This window comes from Heptranchias perlo, chromosome 7 (assembly GCF_035084215.1).
Source record: "Heptranchias perlo isolate sHepPer1 chromosome 7, sHepPer1.hap1, whole genome shotgun sequence".
NCBI classification, from domain to species: domain Eukaryota; kingdom Metazoa; phylum Chordata; class Chondrichthyes; order Hexanchiformes; family Hexanchidae; genus Heptranchias; species Heptranchias perlo.
This window is the reverse complement of record NC_090331.1, coordinates 29,734,040-29,756,426: the sequence shown is the minus strand read 5'-3', so window position 1 is coordinate 29,756,426 and position 22,387 is coordinate 29,734,040. Positions and strand designations below refer to the sequence as shown.

The following is a 22,387-nucleotide window of genomic DNA, read 5'->3' as shown; positions in this document are numbered from 1 at the left end:
CAATTGCCTGTATTTATAGCACTCATGGGGTCACAGACTGTTAAATATGCTTTTGTTCTTCAATAGTTTCACATTTGCATAATTTATTTGTGTATTGGGAAAGAGATCCTTCTCCACCGAGGCTCCCGAATTATCTGTCAATGTTCTAGACCAGTATAATTTGATGATTTATAATGAAATTAGTCTACTCTTCTATAGTTATAGACTGTTAGCCCTGGACGTATAATTAGTGCATTTTCAAATCAGTTGGTTAGGAAGATGGGCGCATATTCTTGTTCTTGACCGAGATATGGATATGTAATGACATGTTTTTCTCCAGTCAATCACCTGTGGTGTTGCACACAGGGAATCAAGATCTGTGTAATCTTTAAGTGAATTGGAGTTAGTGACTAGAGAATAATTGGACCAAGACATGCAGACATAATTTAGTCCCCATTTCAAAGTCAAACATTTTGTCATTATTTTGTTCTAGGGACCGCTCCTCTGGGTCCCCGGCTGCCTCCTGCCAACTGATTTTAATGGCCGGGCAGCAGCTTCCTGCCAACTTCCCAACCGTTTTGCTCAGGAATTTGGCAAGCAGCATGTTAATGACACCCAGCTGTTAAAATCGGCCAAGCCTCCCCACTACCGCTCCTGGATGAGCACATCATTCGCCTTGCCGCATTCCCATCCGGGAGGTCAAATCGAGCCATATGTTTCTGTTTCTCTCTCTTCCTCTGGTTCTGTCTCATTCTCTTTCACTTCGCCTTTACTTCTCTTCCTGTCCTTTTCTGTTTTTCTCTCTCTCTTCTTTCCTTTTTGGGTGGGAGGTGGTGGATAATATGGCTTAGTGTAGCAAGCAATATGTGGCTCTCAGCAATTCCCTTCGCATTGCCTCCCCCAAATACTCATGTTTCCCCTCACCCTTTCACTTCCATCATGTCCACTGTACTTTTACTTTACTTTTACTCCCTCAGCCTTACTCCCCTTTGAACTACTATTCATTTCCTTTATCCTCCTCTTCTCCTTACTCCGCTGTCTTTTAGCTCACCCTTAACCCTCCATCCACTCCCCTTACTCTCACTCATTTCACCCAAGGGAAGGTAGTGATGGACTTGAGGCCCCCTCACCCTCAACTAGTTTCCTCCTCCCCTCCCCCTACTACCCTACCTCTCTATCTGTTTCCCTCAAAGAGGCTTTTTATGCTTTCAAAATTCAACTTTTAAAAAAAAAATCAAATTAGAATGGTGAAAGAAACTGCCTGTTTGCCTTTCACTAATGTGAATGTCACTTCCACCACACCTTGCAACTGGAAGCAGTGCTGAAAAAGTTCAGTGACCTTACCAGGTCAGCGAAAGTTTGGAGAATCCACCATGACCTTTCTTTAATGCAGTGAGCCAAGCATATATGGTACTTACAATTACCTCCCTCCCTCTCATACACTCTTAAAATGCTTTCAGACCTTACTATGGTGAGGCAATGTCCAGTAGCAGGGGCATGGCTGTAGTGGGCACATCGAGTTACATCAAGTGATAGTGCTGGTTCTCATGATCCCAACACATCCGGACTCTCCCTCCCACCAGTCCCCTCTGATGCTTGCACAGGTGTCGGAAAGCTCACCTAGTAGTGGGAGTGGTGCAACCTGCAGTTTGTCTGTCTCAAGATTCAGCTGTCAGGAGGCGAGGGAAAGCTCAGTCTTAAGAAGCTCTTATGCAGGCGTAGCAGTCATCCAACTCTTGTATACCTGTTACTGAAGTGGTACTTAGATGAAACATAAAATTGGATTTAAGAAGACATGAGCCACACACTGTCATCAAGGGGAAGCAAGCACAATGCAGTCACACATACTTCATGGTTTGACATTAAATTTCTTGGTTGTACAGAAGCTGGTGCAGCAAGTATTCTTGCAAAGGTTTGCGATCATGTTTCACTAGGTGGCATAAATATGATATTTGTGAGCCGTTTGAAAGATTTAAAGTACTGTAGCTGAAGGCATAATTGTTGAGGGGATGGGAAGATGTGGACAAGGTTGTTAATGTAGTGGCCACATTTGCAAGTTAAGAAAAGGTTCCTGCATTAGAGCTGGTTAAATGGCTCTCAGCATCAGGTTTTGCTCTGCAGCTTCCTTAGGCTCCTTCGGCTCCTCTTCAAAGTCCCCTTGATTTGCCTGGTGAATGATGATGTCTCTTTGCAAGGCAGAGTGGTGCAGCAATCCTGAAACCTTCGCTAGGCAGTATTGCAGAACACCCCAGATCTGTCCAGGCACATGAAGCACTGCTTCAATATATGCCAATGGTGCACTCGATGATTAGTGCAGTGGATACCAGCACTTCATTATACCTGTGCTCAGTGGTTCTCCTGGTATACACGTGCTATATCTCCAGAGGATCAGCCAGGAACAATTCTGAGACTAGTCACCCATAAGTACAATCTATTGTTCTCTTCACATTTACACCTAAAAGTTGGACATTATGATTAGAAAATGTAACCCAGACATTTTAGAGGATAAGAGAACAGCAAAGAAATTTGGGAACAAATCTACTCGGTAAAATCGTATGTAATATATAAAACTAGGATAATAAGCAGCATGTTTCAAGGCTTTAACACGACTTTGGGTTCAGATAATGTAAACTAATTGAACTGTGCTCAACATGTTACAGCCTTGTAACACATTCCCAACTTTTTTCTTATTTAAAACTGTTTGACTGTGATGGTCACAGCAATGACTTTTAGTTACAAAGTGAAAAATAGTGTTGAGATCTCATCTAAAGATATTCACCTCTTGTGTCGCCCATATAGTACTTTGTTTTATGTTTTCATTTTGAGATCAGCAATGAAAAAAGTACTTTTGGAGATAGATTAGTAATTCTAATGGACTCATGGCAAAGGGTCCAAGTTCAAATATCAATTTCATTGAGCAAATTTAGCCAGTTCTCCGGTAAATCAAGAGTAAAAGATGTCAGAACTGATTTTATCTATATTAGAGCCCCTCCTGTCAGACAATAATGGATAGACATTAACAGCAGCCATGGTGAAGACTGTGGTGCAGAGTGCACTGTCTGACCAGACATGATCTCATTGAATGGTGGAACAGGCTAGAGAGGCTAAATGGTCTACTCCTGTTCCTATGTTCCTCCCTGTAAAGGAGGAAGATGGGAACAGGTGAAAGCAGTAGGAACCTAAGAAGGATTAGACCTACATATATTTTTTAATATATCCTTTTTTAATGTAAAATATTGATTTAGTTTTATTGCACTCATGAAAACATCTGCATCACTTAGCTGGTTCCAACACCACTTGTGATCTGCACAATCTTTTTGATCGTGAATCATTTCCTTAGAGGGGGTGCAATGAAGGTTCACTAGATTGATTCCTGGATGAGAGGGTTGTCCTATGAGGAGAGATTGAGGAGAATGGACCTATAGGGCCCGATTTTAGCACCCGCTATCGGGTGCCTTCTCGGCGGGGGGGGGGCCTCGAAAATCGTGACATGCAGGAGCCCAACCGGATCCCGCCTCGATCCCGCCCGCTTCCGGGTTCCCCGCTGATGCGCCGACGTGCGCGCGCAGCCCCCGCTGGTGGGAATCCTGCAGGCAATTAAAGCCAGCGGGATGCCACTTGAGAGTATTTATTTAGCTATTTCAGGTCATTAACTGACCTGACTAAAGGACTGTGTGTGATTTTGGATCAACATGGGACTGTTTCCCACACTGGGGGAAACACTCCCAGATCGAATGGACGTGTTGCAGCTGTCAGCCTGTGGCAGCTGCAAAGGTCCATTTGACAGGTGGAGGGGGAGACCCTCACCCATTGCAGGAGGCCACTCTGTCACTTGGGACAAAGTTTGGCCTCCACCACCCTCCTCCTGACGGTCAAAGTCACCAACCTGCACACTTACCCCAGGGTCCGGAGACATGTACCTACCTTGCGGACCCCCTCAGATGTACATCTTGCGGATGGGGGCCGCCGTAGCTGCAGTCATGACCTCCTCGGAGGGCGAACAGCATCACCAGCCTCGCCATCCACGCCGTCCACCTCTGACACGTGGAGCACCACAACAGAGTGCTGTGACAGGAAGGAGGGCTACCGCAGAGAGAGATGCGTCGCAGAGGGCACTACCCTCGCCACAGGGTCCACAGACCGAGGCTCAGCCTCCTGGACCTCTCTGAGCAGCAGTGCACACGGAGGCTCAGAGTCACTCGACGTGTAGCCGTGGACATCTGCAGCCGCCTTCATGCCGAGCTGCTCCCGGCTGGCCCGTGCACCATCTTCCTACCTGTCGCTGTCAAAGTCACCACTGCCCTCCCAAACTTCTCCTCCACAGCCTTCCAGGGTGCAACCGGGGACATCCCCGATGTCTCTCAGTCGTCTGCGCAGAAGAGCCCTGCAAATACACCTACACCCACTCTGCAGTGACACAATGGGTGGCATCAGTGGTGGGTCCTCATAGTGATACCCAGAAGCGGGCATTATTGCACAAACCGGACAGGATTCGCGAAGACATGGCAGTAGTGGTGCCAATATAATGTGTAATGTGAGTTGTTCTGAAATTCAATATAAGTAACAACCATGACAAACCCTCAAACACCCATGTGCATCCCCTTCATGCTCACGACACGTTTGCCTTACGCTGCCTACTGGACATATGTGATGCATGCCCTGTGGCTGCAGCACAGGTGGTGGCAGGTTGAGTGAGGCAGGCCGTGAGAGAGATGCACGAGAGGGTGAGTATGGGATAGAGCCATGAGATTGTATGAGGATTGGGTTGCGTGGTAGTGACGGGGTGAGTACTGGCGAGGTGAGTAAGTGCAGGTAAGATGAGGATGGGGTTTGAGTGGGTATGAGGGGTGATGTGACAGTGTAGTGTTGGCAGTGCCGATGGAGATGTGGGGTGGGGGCAGTGATGTGGCAGACGGAGCGTAGGGGAAAGACTACGTGTACTCACTGTGGCTGACCTACTGAGGTCATTGGAGCGCCTCCTGCATTGTATGCAGGTGGGCGATATGTTGGTGGCGCAGGTGACCCCCTCTGCCACCTCGAGCCAGGCCTTCCTGGTGGCGGAGGCGGGCCGCTTCCTCCCGCCCGCCGGGTGGAAGATCTCTGTCCTCCCCTTCCTCCTCACCCCATGTATTGATACCTGGGGTGAGGCATCATTAAACTGGGAGCAGCCTTCCCCCTGGGCTGCTCCATGCAGTCATCTTTGCTATTGGTTGCAGCATCTGTCAGTGGAGGACTGCCCCTTTAAATAGAGCGCCTCCAGCTGACAGATCTTACTGCGCATGCGCAGCCCGCCCGACGCGCAGATCAGCAGCGGGGAACCCGGAGGAGCAGGTAAGTGAATCCAATTAGTGGGTTGCCTGCTACGATCGCGCGGGAAACCCACTAATTTCTAACGCGCCCGCTTGCCCATCCACCGAGAACCCGCATCCCTGCTAAAATCGGGCCCATAGTCTCTGGAGTTTAGAAGAATGAGAGGTGATCTCATTGAAACATATAAAATTCTTAGAGGACTTGACAGGGTAGATGCTGAGAGGCTATTTCGCCTGGCTGGAGAGTCCAGCACTTGGTGTCATAGTCTCAAGATAAGGGGTCGGCCATTTAGGACCAAGATGAGGAAAAATGTCTTCACTCAGAGCATTGTGAATCTTTGGAATTCTCTAATCCAGAGGGCTGTGGAAGCTCAGTTGTTGAATATATTCAAGACTGAGATCGATAGATTTTTGGACATTAAGGGAATCCAGGGATATGGGGATTGGGCGGGAAAGGGGTGTTGAGATAGAAGATCAACCATGATCTTACTGAATGGCGGGCAGGCTCGAGGGGCTGTATCGCCTACTCCTGCTCCTATTTCTTATTTCTGCTTTGGGTTAACTCACAGGTTAAAGATTTACAGACAAATCATAAGGCAGCCCACCCTAGGAGTAATACCAGACAATTAATCAAAATTCTATCTATTAGAGTAGGAAAAGAAATGATTTGTGAAGTGGCATTGAGGTCTACAGGGCAGCAAAACAACAGCAGAATCAACAATCTATGTATGCAGGATTATAACATGCTCTTCTGATCCAGTTTCTGTAACAATACTTTGTATGAAGGTGAAACATTTTATGGGTGGTTTCCACAGTTAAACACTCATTATTTTCTTAAAATATGGTTGCTGCAAAATTAGGAGGTTTTCAGTGCTGAGAGAACATTACTAAAAATGTTGACAAATCATTCAAATCTGTGCTCACCTTTAGATTTAAGGTATCCTGCGTCCTTTCTAGATATGCTATTGAGTACATAAAGCAGCACAAGCCTTTGAGGATTTCTGTAGTCATTCATTTCCAATAATCTATCAAACGTATGTCTTTCTGCTCTGTCAGCGGCCTTAGATTCGGCTTCCTTCCTAGTCGTCCTCTTATTCTGTAAAGAGGGGCCTATTGATTTCCATTATGCCATCATTTCTGCTGTATTAAATAATTTGAATCTTAATATAATCAGTTTAAGATGAACAAAAAGCATTTCATGTTTGCATGATTTGGACCTACTCCACTTCTCTCAAAATTTATTACATTATACTAATTTTAAGTTGTGATGTGTTAGGTAGGCGATAACTTGATTAAGCATGTCATTTAGAGGGCACAAAGCAAAATTCAATTTAAAATCAGTATAGGCATATATTATTTTTATAATATGCAGTGGTGTTGATGCCAACACAAAGGGCAGTCTGTATTTCAGTGTCATTTGATGAAGGGAATGCATTTTTCTGGCATGCTTTCTAGTTAATTCCATCTGAATTATCTTAGGAATCAAAGGAGATTATTTTTCTTAGCACATTTCAATTCCTCGTCATATCATTTATTAGAGGAAAAATATGCTTCTAAATGACAAAAGACTCTTCGAAGCCTATGAAAATATATTTCCTTATTATCCCCCAAAAACTTTGATAACCAGTGTTTTCCCAGTGTAATCTCTATATTGTTGTTGGAAATGGGGTTACAGCTTGACTCAGTGGCAGCACTCGCCTGTGAATCAGAAGGTTTGGGTTCAAGCCCCACTCCAGGATGTGGGCATATGATCTTAGTTGACACTCAAGTGCAGTACTGAGGGAGTATTGCATTGTCAAAGGTCTTTTGGATAATACATTAAACTGAGGTCCATTTGCCAATTAAGGTGGACATTGCTTTATTTAAGGAGGAGCAGAAAGTTCTTCTGATGTCCTGGCCATCATTCCTCCCTCAATTATCTAATTTGCTATTTTGTGTGACCTTTTGCACAAATCCAGTGCCACACTATAACATTGGCTACACCTCAAAGTACTTCATTGGATGTTATGTGCTTTGAGATGTCATGATCAGGTGCCATATAACTTTAGGTTCTCCCTTTATTTGTATAAAGAGCTGTTGCTAATCTAATATTGTAGTGTTAATTGCTCTACAAATATTTTGGTATCAGATCTTGCCTTATCATTAATGAAACTGTTGGCTCTAAAAAGACCTTGATAGCCAAAATTTCAAAGAGATAAAGAACTCTTCTCATTTAGTGGCGTAACAGTAGAAGTCTTGGAGCTAATTATTAACAATAACATGCCAAGTACTAAGGTTATTTGGACACTGTTTTTATACAGTTTGGTAGAATCTCCAGTCTTGGTGAAGATTGATGAATGAGTCAGGTGCCTGAAGTAATGTTTTAATCGTGATACACAAGTGAGGCAAAGAAAAATGAGAAACAGGCAACACAAAACTTTAGAGGTGGAGACATAAATAGAAATTGGGCAGGACCAGACTCATGTTGACATTGATAATAGTATGGAGGTTCACTACACACATGCAGGTGGACTCATAAGTGTGTTAATGGGAAGCAGGAGTAGGAAGCCTTAAAGAAACCATAAGTTCTAAATAATTGCTACATAACTTAGAATATTGGATCAGTGTATTTTAATTGTTTAATTGTTTCCATGCTTTTCTTGATTCGTGGTCACTCTTGTGAGCTTTCAGGAAAACAGTAAAAAAAAAAGAAATTAGATGGAGAGTATGGTGGAAAGATATAGCTATGACTTGGGAGCACTGCAATAGTGTAGGGCTGAAACCAGCGTTCTGCTGAAAAAATCTTTAAAATTCCATTCTTGCGCGACATTAATTGGGATTTGCCTGTTCCAACCCCTCTATCCACACATTGAAATCCTGTATCACTGCATATGGGAAAAGTAAGACACAGTGCTAATTTACTACCAGCACTATAACATCTCAGGTAAGATATTTTATTACAGATTATTTATTATAAAATGATATTTGCATGGAAAGTAGATGGAATTGGACTATATAACAATTATGTTTTCAAATTGGTTCTTTAATTTAATGGTCTGGAAATTGCTTAAAAAAGAATGGAGAGCTCAACAGCGCTCACCGTTGTTAGTGGCAAAATCGAACAGCAAACTCCGGCGTTCGCACATGTGTAGTCAAACGTGGAAAAACAGGTATCCTTAAAAATACCAGGTCTAAACTAAGTTTTAACAGCGCTGTAAGTCTAATGACTGCCAAACAATTAAAAATTAACTTTTAAAAATGTGACGTCTCATTATTCTTTATTTTAATAGTTTTGGGTCATTAGGAAAAAAAATTAAATTTAAAAATGTTTTTTTTCTTTTTCCTTCTGCCTCTTTTTTATTTAATTCGATTATTTCCTACCCTCTCTTTTTTCGCTGTCTACAACTGTTTTTACAAATGATTTTAGTGTTGTACCTTTCACTTCCTGGATTTTACGAACCAGCTTGCTGAAACTGTTCTCACCGTGTCAAAAAATGTTGCAATCTGATTGGTGGAGGGGAGAGAGTGATCCTCTCGCTTCTCCCGTGGTTCCTAGCTTTGCTGGAGCTAACGCTGGGCTCTTCTCTGCTTCCTATTAGAGGAAGTACCCGCAGTAAAGACCGCGGTAAATTAGTGGTTTAGTATAAATCTATGGAGCGGTGAGCACTGTTGGTTTGCTGCTCCGAGCAATTTCTGGGCCAATATATCTTAAAATTGATAACAGCCACTGTATCACTCTGTGTGTGCTGGATGTTATATAATTACAAAAATAGTTTGACAGAGATTTCAACATACTCCCACAGAAATGTATGCTTATTAACAACTATTGCACCACATTGTTCACAGCATGGAACTACAGAGAAAAAAAAGACATTTTATGTATTTCTGTTCGGCTTTAATGCTCTCCCCAATAAATACATGGAATATGTTATCTGACTACAGACAATCATTTTAGTTATCTTGTTAAGGCACAACGGAGCTAAAGAATAATTACATTTTCAACCCGCCTACATGTTTTTCATAATATATTTCTGTGGGTACAAATAAGACTGTCAGTAAGGCGAGGTGAAGAATTGCCTTTGTATTTTAACATGCCATCGGGCAGTTCTTGGCTACACTTCTTGCTTTCAAATAAGACTACTTCAGAATAAGAAATTAAAATCTGTCTCATGTATATTGATTCTCCCTCAACACTTGCATTGTTTCATTCCAGTTTGCTGTTGAGCACAATTGCTTAGCATGTAATTGCCAGGAGGAGTAAGAATTCAATTTTCTTCAGAATTTAGCTTTGGAACCTAGATTTTGAACATTTAACTGCTTTCCCATTATCCTACATAATGACACGGAAGCTTGTAGTGGGATAATGAAAATATGATTTTTTTTAAAAGGGGCATTCATTCTGAAGTGGGCAAAATTCAGGTATCTACATTTTAACATGCAAATTCCTCAATTCAGACACTTGTACGAATTTGGTTTGGATCACACTAATAATAGTTGTTTATTTAATGCTTCAAAAGCCAATTATCAACAATTACTTTATTTTGCAGGGTGCACAGTGTGGTGATGCTTTTAAAGTGCGTAACCTGTCTTGTATCGTTCATGATGGGACACTTTCTGATTCAGCAAAGGTGGTGGAGAATGAAATGTGTGGCAATAAGCCAGTTGGAATAAACGATATTGAGTTGGGACTAAAAATCCCTTGTTCAGTGCCTTGTCCAGGTAAAGTGCCACATTAATTTCTTACAAAGATATAAATTGCTAAACCAATACATCCTGCCTTGGAGTGCTTGTGATAATCAAATAGGCAATTTATTGACGTAAAGTATGAAAATTATCATGGACCAGCATTAGAGGGCTACAAAAGATTAGTACGATGCTTTTGTTTCTATTTATAGCAATTTTAATGTTTTGGAAAAAATAAGATCATTGGAGTTTCATGATAGTAGTATAAATATACACAATTAATTATGTAATTGATTATCATATCCACATCAATTTTATTGTGTAATTCTGACTTAGTAAGCTGCTGTGATCACTCAGATCCCTCGTTAACATTGTTACTTACAATTTCTGATATTTTGTTAGCAGAACAACAACTTGCACTTATATAGCATAATGGGCCGGATTTTCCTGTGAGCGGTGAACAAATGGCACTCACCGTTCGTTAAACTTGCACTTGCCCATAGATTTTTCATGGGTTTTTGCACGGCATCGGGAGCTCAATCCAACGCGATGCTCTCTACAGGGCATCTAGGACCTGTGTGAACGGGGCAAGCAGCTGTGTGTCCCCATAACCAATGGATGCAGTGCAGCAACTCGCCAAGGCTTCTTCAACAGCACCTCCCAAACCCGTGACCTCTACCACCTAGAAGGACAAGGGTAGCAGGCACATGGGAACAACACCACCTGCACGTTCCCCTCCAAGTCACACACCATCCCGACTTGGAAATATATCGCCGTTCCTTCGTCGTCGCTGGGTCAAAATCCTGGAACTCCCTACCTAACAGCACTGTGGGAGAACCGTCACCACACGGACTGCAGCGGTTCAAGAAGGCGGCTCAACACCACCTTCTCAAGGGCAATTAGGGATGGACAATAAATGCTGGCTTTGCCAGCGACGCCCACATCCCATGAACGAATAAAAAAAATCAGATTGAAGCATGTTAATAAGCCACGCAGTCAAAACCAGGAAGTGTAAGTTAGAATAGTGAATTTAATGTCAAATCAGGTACAGAAAGTGAAATAAAGAGAGGGAAAGAAATATTAATTAAGAGACAGAGATATAAGAGACAAAGCAAAAGTTAAAAAAATTGTTTTTAAATTTTAAATGTCCAACTACAATTAAAATCTGAAGGAATGAGACTCCATACTTGTGAAAGTTAATTTTCAGCCCCAGAGAGGTTGTTTGGCAGTAATTAAAACTTACCACGCCGTTAAAAGGATGCTTAGATTTGAAATGACTTGATGTACCTTTTTTTGGCGAGATTAGTTCGTATCTATTCTGTCAGTGCAGGAACTTCACACTGTTCCAGTCCTTGAATGGAGAGCCAGCCAGAGAGATGTCGTTCTCGCGGAGTTTATGGAGGAGGCTCACATCTGGTACAGTAACTTCCGGATTTCTGCGTTTGACTGCACGTGTGCGGTCGCTGGAAGTTGCTGTACCAGATCCACAGAAATGACGGTGAGCCCTGTTATCATAGCAGGTACAGCACAGGAGGAGGCCATTCAGCCCATCGTGCCTGTGCCAGCTCTGTGAAAGATCTATCCAATTAGTCCCATTCCCCTGCTCTTTCCCCATAGCCCTGTAAATTTTTTCCCTTCAAGTGTTTATCCAAATCCCTTTTGAAAGTTACTATCTGCTTCCACCACTCTTTCAAGCAGTGCATTCCAGATCGTCACAACTCGCTGTGTAAAAAAAAATGTTTCCTCATGCCACCTCTTGCCGATCACCTTGAATCTGTGTCCTCTGGTTATCAATCCTTCTGCTACAGGAAACAGTATGCCCCACCATCAACATCCTGGGGATCACCATTGACCGGAAACTTAACTGGACCTGCCACATAAATACTGTGGCTGCAAGAGCAGGTCAGAGGCTGGGTATTCTGCGGTGAGTGACTCACCTCCTGACTCCCCAAAGCCTTTCCACCATCTACAAGGCACAAGTCAGGAGTGTGATGGAATACTCTCCACTTGCCTGGATGAGTGCAGCTCCAACAACACTCAAGAAGCTCGACACCATCCAGGACAAAGCAGCTTGCTTGATTGGCACCCCATCCACCACCCTAAACATTCACTCCCTCCACCACTGGCGCACAGTGGCTGCAGTGTGTACCATCCACAGGATGCACTGCAGCAACTCGCCAAAGCTTCTTCAACAATACCTCCCAAACCCACAACCTCTACCACCTAGAAGGACAAGGGCAGCAGACACATGGGAACAACACCACCTGCACGTTCCCCTCCAAGTCACACACCATCCCGACTTGGAAATACATTGCTGTTCCTTCCCCAGGTTCTCCAATCTTTCCACATAACTGAAGTCCCTCATCCCTGGTACCATTCTCATAAATCTCTTCTGTATCCTCTCTAAGGCCTTGATATCCTTCCTAAAGTGTAGCGCCCAGAATTGAACACAATACTCCAGCTGAGGCCTAACCAGTGTTTTGTAAAGGTTTAGCATAACTTCCTTGCTTTTGTACTCTATGCCTCTATTAATGAAGCCCAGGATCCCATATGCTTTTTCAACAGCCTTCTCAACTTGTCCTGCCACCTTCATAGATTTGTGTATGTGCACCCCCAGGACTCTCTGTTCCTGCACCCCTTTTAAAATTGTACCATTTAGTTTATATTGCCTCTCCTCATTCTTCCTACCAAAATGTATCACTTCATACTTCATCTACCATGTGTCTGCCCATCTCACCATGTCCTCCTGAAGTCTGTTACTATCCTCCACATTGTTTACTACATTTCCGAGTTTCATATCATCTGCAAACTTTGAAATTATACCCTCTATACCCAAGTCCAGGTCATTAATATATATCAAAAAGAGCAGTGGACCTAATACTGATCCCTGGAGAACACCACTGTATACTTCTATCCAGTCTAAAAAACAACCGTTCACCACTACTCTGCTTTCTGTCCCTTAGCCAATTTTGTATCCACACTGCGACTGTCCCTTTAATACCTTGGGCTTTAATTTTGCTAACAAATCCACTATGTGGTACTTTATCAAATGCCTTTTGAAAGTCCATGAACACAATATCAACTGCAACAACCCTCTCCGTTACTTCATCAAAGAACTCGCCATTATTTTCACGGGAAAATCTGGGCTAGCATCTTTAGTGTAAACAAACATCCCAAGGTGCTTCAGAGGTGTAACCAATGCCAATATTGCTGGCACAGTACCAGTAATGAATAATTGTATAAAATAGGATGTCCAAAGTTAGTGAGTCCATCAGGAAAACCTCCAGTGTGGTTAAAATCAGAAGAATATTAATATTAAAACAAAAGCAAATTACTGCGGATGCTGGAAATCTGAAATAAAAACAGAAAATGCTGTAAACACTCAGCAGGTCAGGCAGCAGCTGTGGAGAGAGAGAGAAACAGTTAATATTTGAGGTCAGTGACCTTTCATTACGATTTATTAAAATGTACTGGCAGTGTACACTTTGCTGATTTGCTTCTGTAAATGTGCAGTTATGGCTGATGCTTTCAGTCCACCAATGCAATACAAAGTAGATTGAAAAACCACAAAATGACAGCCATTTTTTTTTAATCCTTTGACCCTAGTCATGTTTGTATGAACCTTGTAATCAGTCAATCACCATTAAGTTCTAGGGGTGACTGACTGCTAATGTTGACAAACTTTAGAAGTTATAGTAAAGATTTATCCAAAGTTTTCTTGCACAGAACCAATTTTCAAGTGATAGAAAGTCCCTTTTTAGCATATGTGTCACCAACTGTAGAATGGGATTTTTGGGTGAAATCTTGGGTCACATAGAGGTCCTCCAAGGGAAATTGAAAAGGTTAAACATGACAGTTTTGGATTTAGAAAGTACCATTTAGTCAGGTTAAAAACATTTATGATTTCTCACTCTTCAGATCTTGTTTTTATCATTTATATAATTCACAACGGAATTCCCCTTCCCCAGAATTTGTTTTGTTTTATTCATATTTCTTTACAATGGAACTTACAGAGAATGTTTGTTTTGAAAACAAGTTACAAAAGTGTAAAACCAGTGACAGTTGGGGCTAGATGTTCCTGTTACACTCTTACTTGATTTTATCTGATGAAGCTTTCTCACTGGTGTTAAATGGTAGCATTAAAATGGAGGCATAGAGTAATTGGAGGTCAATTCCCTCATTGGGGTAGATTTTTGTCTTCACCCCCGGGTAATAACCTGGTGAAATGGATTGCCCAACCTTTATAGATCCTGCCCGATTTTTTCATTCAATTGATTTTAATGGAATGAAAATCAGGTCAAATCTATTACGGATGGGTGATTCGCTCCGCCAGGCAACTACCCAGGCGGTGAAGGTAAGGACCTCCCCCGTGGTCCCCAAAGTTCCAGCTTTGAAAAGCCAGCAGAACCCGAGCCAATTAGAAGCTGAGCTCACTTGCAAATTTTTTTAATTAAAATTATTTGTAGTCAAAAGGGCCATCTTCTCCTGAACATAACCACAGTCTGATCTGCAGGATAGAAATTTTATGCTACATTTTACTGTAGCAACCAATCTGAGGCCAATAGCTGCAGAATGTGTTCCAGCCAGACAGTACTCTGTTTATACTGAAGCTGCTGTTCTGCGCAGCAGAGAACTCCACAAGTATGATCACATCAGATGCAGGGCTCTTCTCCCATGGGTTTAAAGTTTAAGGGCCAATTTTGCTCGCCTGGCCCCTCTGTCTGAGCACAAAGGAAGCATAGTACACCTGGAGTGAGCTGAACACAGATGCAGATTAACTTACTTATATTTCCCGATCTGGCTGATTAGCATGGACTTGGTGTGCGCCAGATGCTTGTGGCAGTCTGCCATTGGGCGCATGCCCACTTCGCAGAGGAACCCGTGTGGCGCGTAAACCGGCACAGACCAATTGGGCCAAATGGCCTATTTCTGTGCTGTAAATTCTATGTAATTCTTTGTAACTTAGTGAGTGCTGCTGCAGACCTTAAACGCCTGCAGCAATTTAAAAACACTGAGGTCTGCTGTGTGTGGAAATTAGGTGCCTGCCTTTCTGTAAGTTTTCTTCTGTGGCTGACCTTTTCCTGTTATTTTTGTGATCTGAGTTTGCTGTGGGTTTTGTTTTGCTGTTGTTGGTCTGCATTACTTCCTAATGATTTGTTGTCTGTCTGGCTTTTGGGTGGCTGAAGTAATTTGAAATGTCTAGAAGCATCAGCAGTAGAAGCAATAATTTGCATGTTAAATATTTTTGTAAATATTGCTACAGAAAGTGGAGGAAAGGGAGGATATTCTATTCCTGAGCCATGGCCATAAGGTGACTAAGGTTAAGGCATGATGAGCCTAGCAGCAAGTGGAAGACCACATTAATGCCAACTGCACAGTGCAAAGCACATGGCACCATTGCTGGAAGAAATTCAGTGGCCTCATCAGGATGGGCAAAATAGGCAGGGACAAGATGACATATTCTCCGTGACCCACCAATCAGTAGTATCATCTGGTACCTCTGACCCATATCTTCTTTCATATTGTCTTCACCGTCCCATGTGTGAATGTAGCTGGATTGTACTACAGCATGCCCCCTGACCTGCCAGTGTACTGGAAGCACTACTTCAACATGCTAACTGTATTTTTAGCTACGTCCCTGGTGGAGAAATGGGCCTCATTATATCCGAGCTTGGCTTCTGTTTATGGATCCCGCAGCGGTGTCATGAGCCAAGACAGCACAGGTATTCTTTATCACCCAAGAGCCAACCCTTCAACTATCTGTGGGTCATCAGTGTAGTTGAATGAAGGCATCAAGAATTCCACCTGGAAATTCGGCATTTCTTTTCAGCTGGGCAACAAAAGGTATCATGTGTGCCATCTTATCACCCCTCGCCATGGGAAATCTTGCCATCCTAAAGAACCATAGGGATGTGATGTAATTGTTGGCTCTTTGGAACAAGGCTTTAGTCATTTGTTTTATACAGGGATGCACTGCTGATTGCCTGATGTGACTTATATTCTCCCTTAATCCCCTGAAAGAGCCCAATGCAAAAAAATGTAAAGTGGTGGTGATCTTGACTGACACTGACACCATGCCTGCCTGGAGTGTAACTGAAGGTCCACCTGCAGCATGTCGCAGAACTCTTGCACTACCTCCCGGGGGAATTGAAGCCTGCCAAGGTACTGCTCCTCTAAGTTCCAGAGATCTCCTGTGGGACCAGTAGATTTGCTTGAGGGTAAAGGTAGGAGTGGCAGACGATCTCCTCCTCCTGGGATCCCTCACTTGCCAGACATCCAAAAGTGTCTCCTGTTCATTTGCCTGCTTTTCTTCCAAATACACCAGATTTAATGGCTTCAAAAATGAAACCCCCATTGTGCTAAAGGGAATGTTGTCTTTCAAACAATCCTCAGGTGACCCCTGAAGTTTGGCCACACAGTACCCACCAGGTGCAACAGTATTAAAGATAAATGCCAGCGAACCTTTGGCCCCAAGTTAAAATCTCTCATTGTCTCCAATTTGCAGCCTGTTCCTTTCAGAGCTACTCGCTGCAAAAATGCAGCATTCCTTCATGTTGCGTGAATTTATGTAGGCAATGCCTGGCCTTCGCCTGCAACCAGCATTAACAGAGGAAAGAATGATCGCAGGCTTATATGACATCATTTAAACTTGATTATAATCTGCTTTGAATAAGAATGGCACTTTGAGATGTAATAAAATGTGTTGATAACTAGACAAAAGCAGATGTCTCCATGCAGGAGGTCCAAAGATTTAAACTTTTATTTAAACTGGATTGACACACGATTGAAATTACGCTCCATGCTGTGTGAAACAGGTATGAGATTATCTTCTTCGGGGAGTATCACACTGCTTCTCTCCAGATTCAGGTCAGGCCCCTACTCCAAATTTATACGACAACTTTAGCAATGCTGCAAAATGAAAACCAGTTTGAAATATTAAATTTGCCGTATTATTGCACCCTCACTGTTTATTCAGACAATAATAAGGGGTGGGTTAGAAGGGGTGCAATATCGCAAAGATACTTTCATGCTGATACCCAGCTTCCACTTAACCACTTTCCACCATCCTTCTCACTGGCAGTGGCTAAGTTTCTGACCTAAACTCCGGTGGATAGTCATTTGAAGCTTCTTTAAAATTTATATGCTGAATATTTGAACTTGTAAAGGTTTGTCTTTGCTGGTGAACGGAACATTTTTTCCTCACAGCCAGCAGAGAACGGATTTGCCAATCAGTGTTGTTTGCCAAGCTCCAGAAGTCAAAGGACAATTTTGCAACCCACAGCTGAGTTGTCCAGCCTCCGTCCCCCACCGTGAAGGATAGGTGTATTTATCGCTAGCAGTAAACCAGTACTGTCTGCCAAGAGAAATCTCCAGGCTCCAAACTACTGCAACTGTGACCAAAATGAAACATACATTATGTATATTCACGAACCCTTTTGAGCAGAAGATCTAGGCTGACATTCCAGTGCAGTACTGAAAGACAACTGTCTGAGGTGCATCTTTTGGATGAGTTGCCACGCCTGCCCTCTCAGGTGAATGTAAAAGATCCCAAAGGACTTCGAAGAAGAGCAGGGGAGTTCAACCCAGTGTCCTGGTCAATATTTATCCCTCAACCAACATCACTAAAAAGGAACAGATTATCTGTTCATTATTACATTGCTGTTAGTGGGATCATGCTGTGCGGATGTTAGCTTCCATGTTTCCTGCATTACAACAGTGACGACACTTCAAAAGTATTTTATTGGCTGTAAAGCATTTTGGGATGTCCTGAAGTTGTGTAAGGTGCTAAATAAATGCAGGTCTTGCTGAAATTTCTGCTTTGAAATTTCCCCCCATGTCAACTATTTTATATATGAAAGGGTCAATTAAGCCATAAACTTGGTGCTTTGTGATTATTTGGTTTTTCCAGAGGATTTTTAGCATTTCATAAATCTTTCACAATATTTAGCAATTGGCTGATTTGTTTCACTGAAAACATGGAGTATATAATTGCTATGTACAAATAATAATTATGCAAATGCATAAATAACTAATTTAAGGCATGAGTAATCATTATACATTTTGGATCTGGGCATTCTTGTTATGAAATATTTCAATTGTAACCACCAGGTGACTGTCACCTAACTGAGTGGTCGTCATGGAGTTCGTGCCAGCTGATCTGCCTGGATGGAAAGAGATTTGAAACGACTGGTCGCCAAACCCGTTCCAGAGCCGTGATTGTTCAGGCTTTGGAAAACCAGGATAATTGCCCTGAACAAATATGGGAGGTGAGGCCTTGTACAGGTAAGAACAAATCAAAAAGATTGTTATTAAAATGGTTTAAAATGATAACTGGCAAATTCACCATCAATGAATTGTAAAATAATCCATGTATTAATTCAGCTGATTACATATTTTTTAAAGATATAAAGCAATAATATCTTATTGGATTAAGGGGCTGCGAATAGTGAGAGTCAAGAGACACGGGCTTTGCTGTAAATTTGAGATTGGTCCTGTGAGGAGCTGTTTAAAGCATTTGATAATAGCTGAAACTAGTTCAGTTGATCAACTATAATTTGGAATGGAAGAATAATAATCCAACCCTCTTCCGAGATTAATGCCCGACTCCCAGAATCCTGGGCACGTAGTCTGTAAAAGGTAGATGGTGTTCAGTCGAAAGTACTCATCCCACAATCAATAGAATTTCAAAATTAGGCTAAGAATTTGTAGGAAGGGTTGTTATGTATTTCACACTCCCACACCCATCATCATTTTGGGTTTTCCCTTGCTCTTGGTTGCCATGATGACTTAGGTTATGAACATGTCAGCAGTCATTTCTTTTACCAGACTGCAATGAATTTAATGAATTGGTTGTTCTGACTTTTATATTGCATGTTTTATTTCCCTACTTTTGTCCAGTTAATGCAATATTTGGAATGTACAATGATGTTAGTGATGCTCTACATTCAGCTGAGATTATGATCGTGATCAGTATCAGAAATGCAGGGATGATAAGAATACAACCAGTGAAGCAAGCAGACTAGCTTGTGTAACTGTGCTATTTTTATACATAGAAAGTGGTGAGTCATTAAGGATTAATATTGATATCTAAGTGGCTCCTGTAGCACAAACAAGGGCAATATGAAGGGTGCAGAATAGAGAGCAGACTGTTAATGATCACACATTCGCAATAGCTCACTTAAATTACTGCATTAACCTGCCGGACATTTGAAAGGGAGCATAGGACATCATAATAACGCATAAAAGCATAAAAAGGCCGGAAAGCTATTTTTTACCATGTGAGTGTTTGCAGCAGACAAGTACAACAATTTTGAATTCATCTTCACAAGTGACATCGGAGGGCTGTGTGCAGTATTCTGTGCATCCATTTGAGTCTGTATGCTCTACCTGTTCACGTTGCTGTTCCACAAATGCTCTGTGCGACACCAAGTAAATTTAACATAAGAGAAACACAGGCAAACAGTCAGACAAGGGTCATGTAGAGGGCTGGGAAATTCCACTCAACCACGAGCCTGTGCAGGTACTTTCCAGCTTTCAGTTTAAAAGCTATAGAACTTAACAGTTTACAACACATGGCCCTGTGTTATTCTTTTCATCTTCAATGTGTTACCTACTTTCTTTCAGCATCGTTGTTCCCTTTTGAAGCTCTTTATTATCCCTTTATCTAGCTTATCTTTTGTACCAAATGTGAACTTTACATTGTAGTTTTGCTATCAATTTGATGCTGGTAATGAATGCAGTGCCAAGCTAGTATTTTAACACTGGGCTGCAGGAGTTCATCTGGAATGGATGCCACTGTATCACTTCAAATCAGGTTCTTGTAAAGCAAGGGTATGAATGCATATTGTAGTTGTCCCATTGCTGTATAACCTTTGTGGCCAACACCTCGGGGATGCAGAAAGCCCTATGTGGTTTACTGTCATCACGAGTGTGGATACATTTATTCAGTAATGGGTGTCAAGAAACAGCAAAAGTGTTGCTGTTCCATTTTTACACCTAATGTAACAAGAAGCATGATCCTAGAACAAAAGTATTCAAATGCAGCCTGGCAGAAAGGTAAATAGAGCAAGATATTTGTTGCAGTTGAAGTAATTTATTAAATCTTTGAAGAGAATGAAAAGATCTGTTTCTGATAGAAGAGAAACTGTAACCCCTTTGAAAATGCTTGCTGTCTGCAGGAAATTACAACACATTGATGAACTTCTGTTTCTCATTTATTTCAAATATAAAAGGGCGTTCTTGAATAAATACACTTCCAGTGCTGTTCATCAATTTCAATTAAAATGAGAAACTTTGGGCAGTACATTTGAACTACCATAGGATCATATGCGGATAAATTCATCTTGCGCTGGAAAGGGATCTGACAGCTTTGATGGAAGCTCTGACTGTTGCCATTGTAGGTCTGGGTTCCAACACCTCCTCCAGCTTGCAAGGCATAAAGGAAAGCATAGATAGGGCCTTCCAACTGTCACATCACTTGTGCACTTTGTGCTTGAGCAGAGCAATCAACCTGTGCTGCTCCCAATCTTGTGTGCTCCTTGTCACCTTGCAGCTGCTCCTGAGACCAGCTCCCTCATGTGCACTGATTCCATGAACATCTGTTCTGCTGCCTCTTCTAATTCCTCTTCCCTTTGCCCACCAAGCCAAATCTCTCCCACCCTAAGGCTGAACCCTTGTCTCTCTCTCATCTCCCCTCCCCTTGCCTTCTCCAAGCTCATCTTGTCCCTAATAACCACCCTGTGCTTTCTTGACCCCATTCCTCACTAAACTGCTGACTACTCAACTTCCCTTTCTGGACCCATGCCAGCTGACATTGTAAGTGGTTCCCTCTTCTCAAGCACCCTTTTAATACTACCGTCATACCCCTTCCTCAAAAAGGTCAACCTCTGTCCTTGCAAACTACTGCCCTATGTCCAACCTCTCTTTCCTCTGTAGAGTCATTGAGGGTGGTATCACTTCCCAAATCCATGCCCATCTCTCTCTCAACTCCCTATTTAAATGTCCCCAATCAGGCTTCCTCCCCTCCAAAAATTGAAATGGCCCTAACCAAAGTCATGAACAAAATTCTCAGTGACTGTGACCATGGTGTATTTTCCCTTTTTGGCCTCCTTGACCTTCCTGCAGCTTTTAATATAGATGACCACACCATTCTTCTCCAACATCTCTCTTCCATTGTCCAGCTCGGTGGTATTGCCGTTACTTGGTTCTACTCTTACCTATCTGATCGTTGTCAGTGCATCTCTTTCAGCCCTTGGGCCATTGCCTTCAGAGTCCCTTCTATCTTTGGCTTCCTCTTATTCATCACCTACATGCTGCCTCTTGATATCATCATCCGTAGATATAGGGTCAGCTTCCACATGTAAACTGAACACACCTTTGCCCCATCTCAGCTCATCTTCCACTGAAACCCTCATCCATGCCTTTATCAACTCCAGACTCCATTATTCCACTTCCCCAATTCTCATCCTCAGGTTTAAATCACTTTATGGCCTCTACCCTCACTATCTGTGTAACCTCTTCCAGCCCTATAACTCCTCCCTAAACGCTCTGTTCCTCTGACTCTGGCCTCTTCTGGATTACCCCACCATTGACAGGTGTGCCTTCAGTTGCCTATGTCCCATGCTCTGGAATTCCGTTCGTAAACCCCTCCACCTCTCCACAGCCCTCTCCTCATTTAAGACCCTCCTTAAAACTCATCTCTTCGACCAGCTTATTGCGCACCTCTCCTGATTTCTGCTTCTTTCACTCAGTATCCATAGTTTTTTTTGATTCTGCCTCTGTCAAATACTTTGCGATATATTTCTACAGTAAAGGAAGACCTCAAACCTCAAACACTGTGTCATTGGACCACAGCTTTTCTCTGCTCTCCCTCCGTTTCCAGAAGTTGTTCCATCTGTTCATGATTTCCTTCACCCTGGAACCCGGTGACGGCTGCAAAAAAGGCTACCTGTACTCATTACTATAGAATCTCCCACTACTTTCGCTCTACTATTCTTGTAGTCTATCTGCCCCAAGGGTAGCTCCTTGTCCACAGTGCTGCAGTGTTGCTCAGGACCACCCTCCTCTGAGTCACTGTCCGTCTCATACTTACTCCACACGAGGTACTTATTGGATAGTTCCAGTCATTTATGGGTTTCCTGAACTGCGAGTCCTGTTTCCCTCTGCTGCCCTTGCAGACTGTCACTCATTTCTCTCTCTGTATATTATCCCTGCATTTTGAACTGTCTAGCACTGCCTTTTTGGTGACCACATCCTGGAGAGTGCAATCCAGAGCCCCTCATCCTTTCTCATACTGCAGAGTATGAATAATTGCTTCTTAGGTACATAGATCTTCTGCTGCAGAGACTCAATTCTTTGATACTTAGTGCAAATGTGTTGCCCTAGATATACTGAAGATTTATGACATCCCACACATCACACTTCACGCACATTACGAG

General features: G+C 42.6%; 1 protein-coding gene across 5 annotated transcripts in view; it reads left to right on the top strand.

The window, feature by feature from the left end:
• The window catches only part of thsd7ba (thrombospondin, type I, domain containing 7Ba), a 646,137-nt gene that overhangs the window by 589,021 nt on the left and 34,729 nt on the right, over positions 1-22,387 (top strand). For 4 of the 5 annotated variants that reach the window (XM_067987207.1, XM_067987208.1, XM_067987209.1 and 1 more), the window contains exons 22-23: positions 9,815-9,986; positions 18,060-18,233. In XM_067987207.1, coding sequence (XP_067843308.1) covers positions 9,815-9,986; positions 18,060-18,233 — 346 coding nt within the window. The remainder of the gene's footprint in view (positions 1-9,814; positions 9,987-18,059; positions 18,234-22,387) is intronic. The other variant, XM_067987211.1, reaches the window with a different exon arrangement.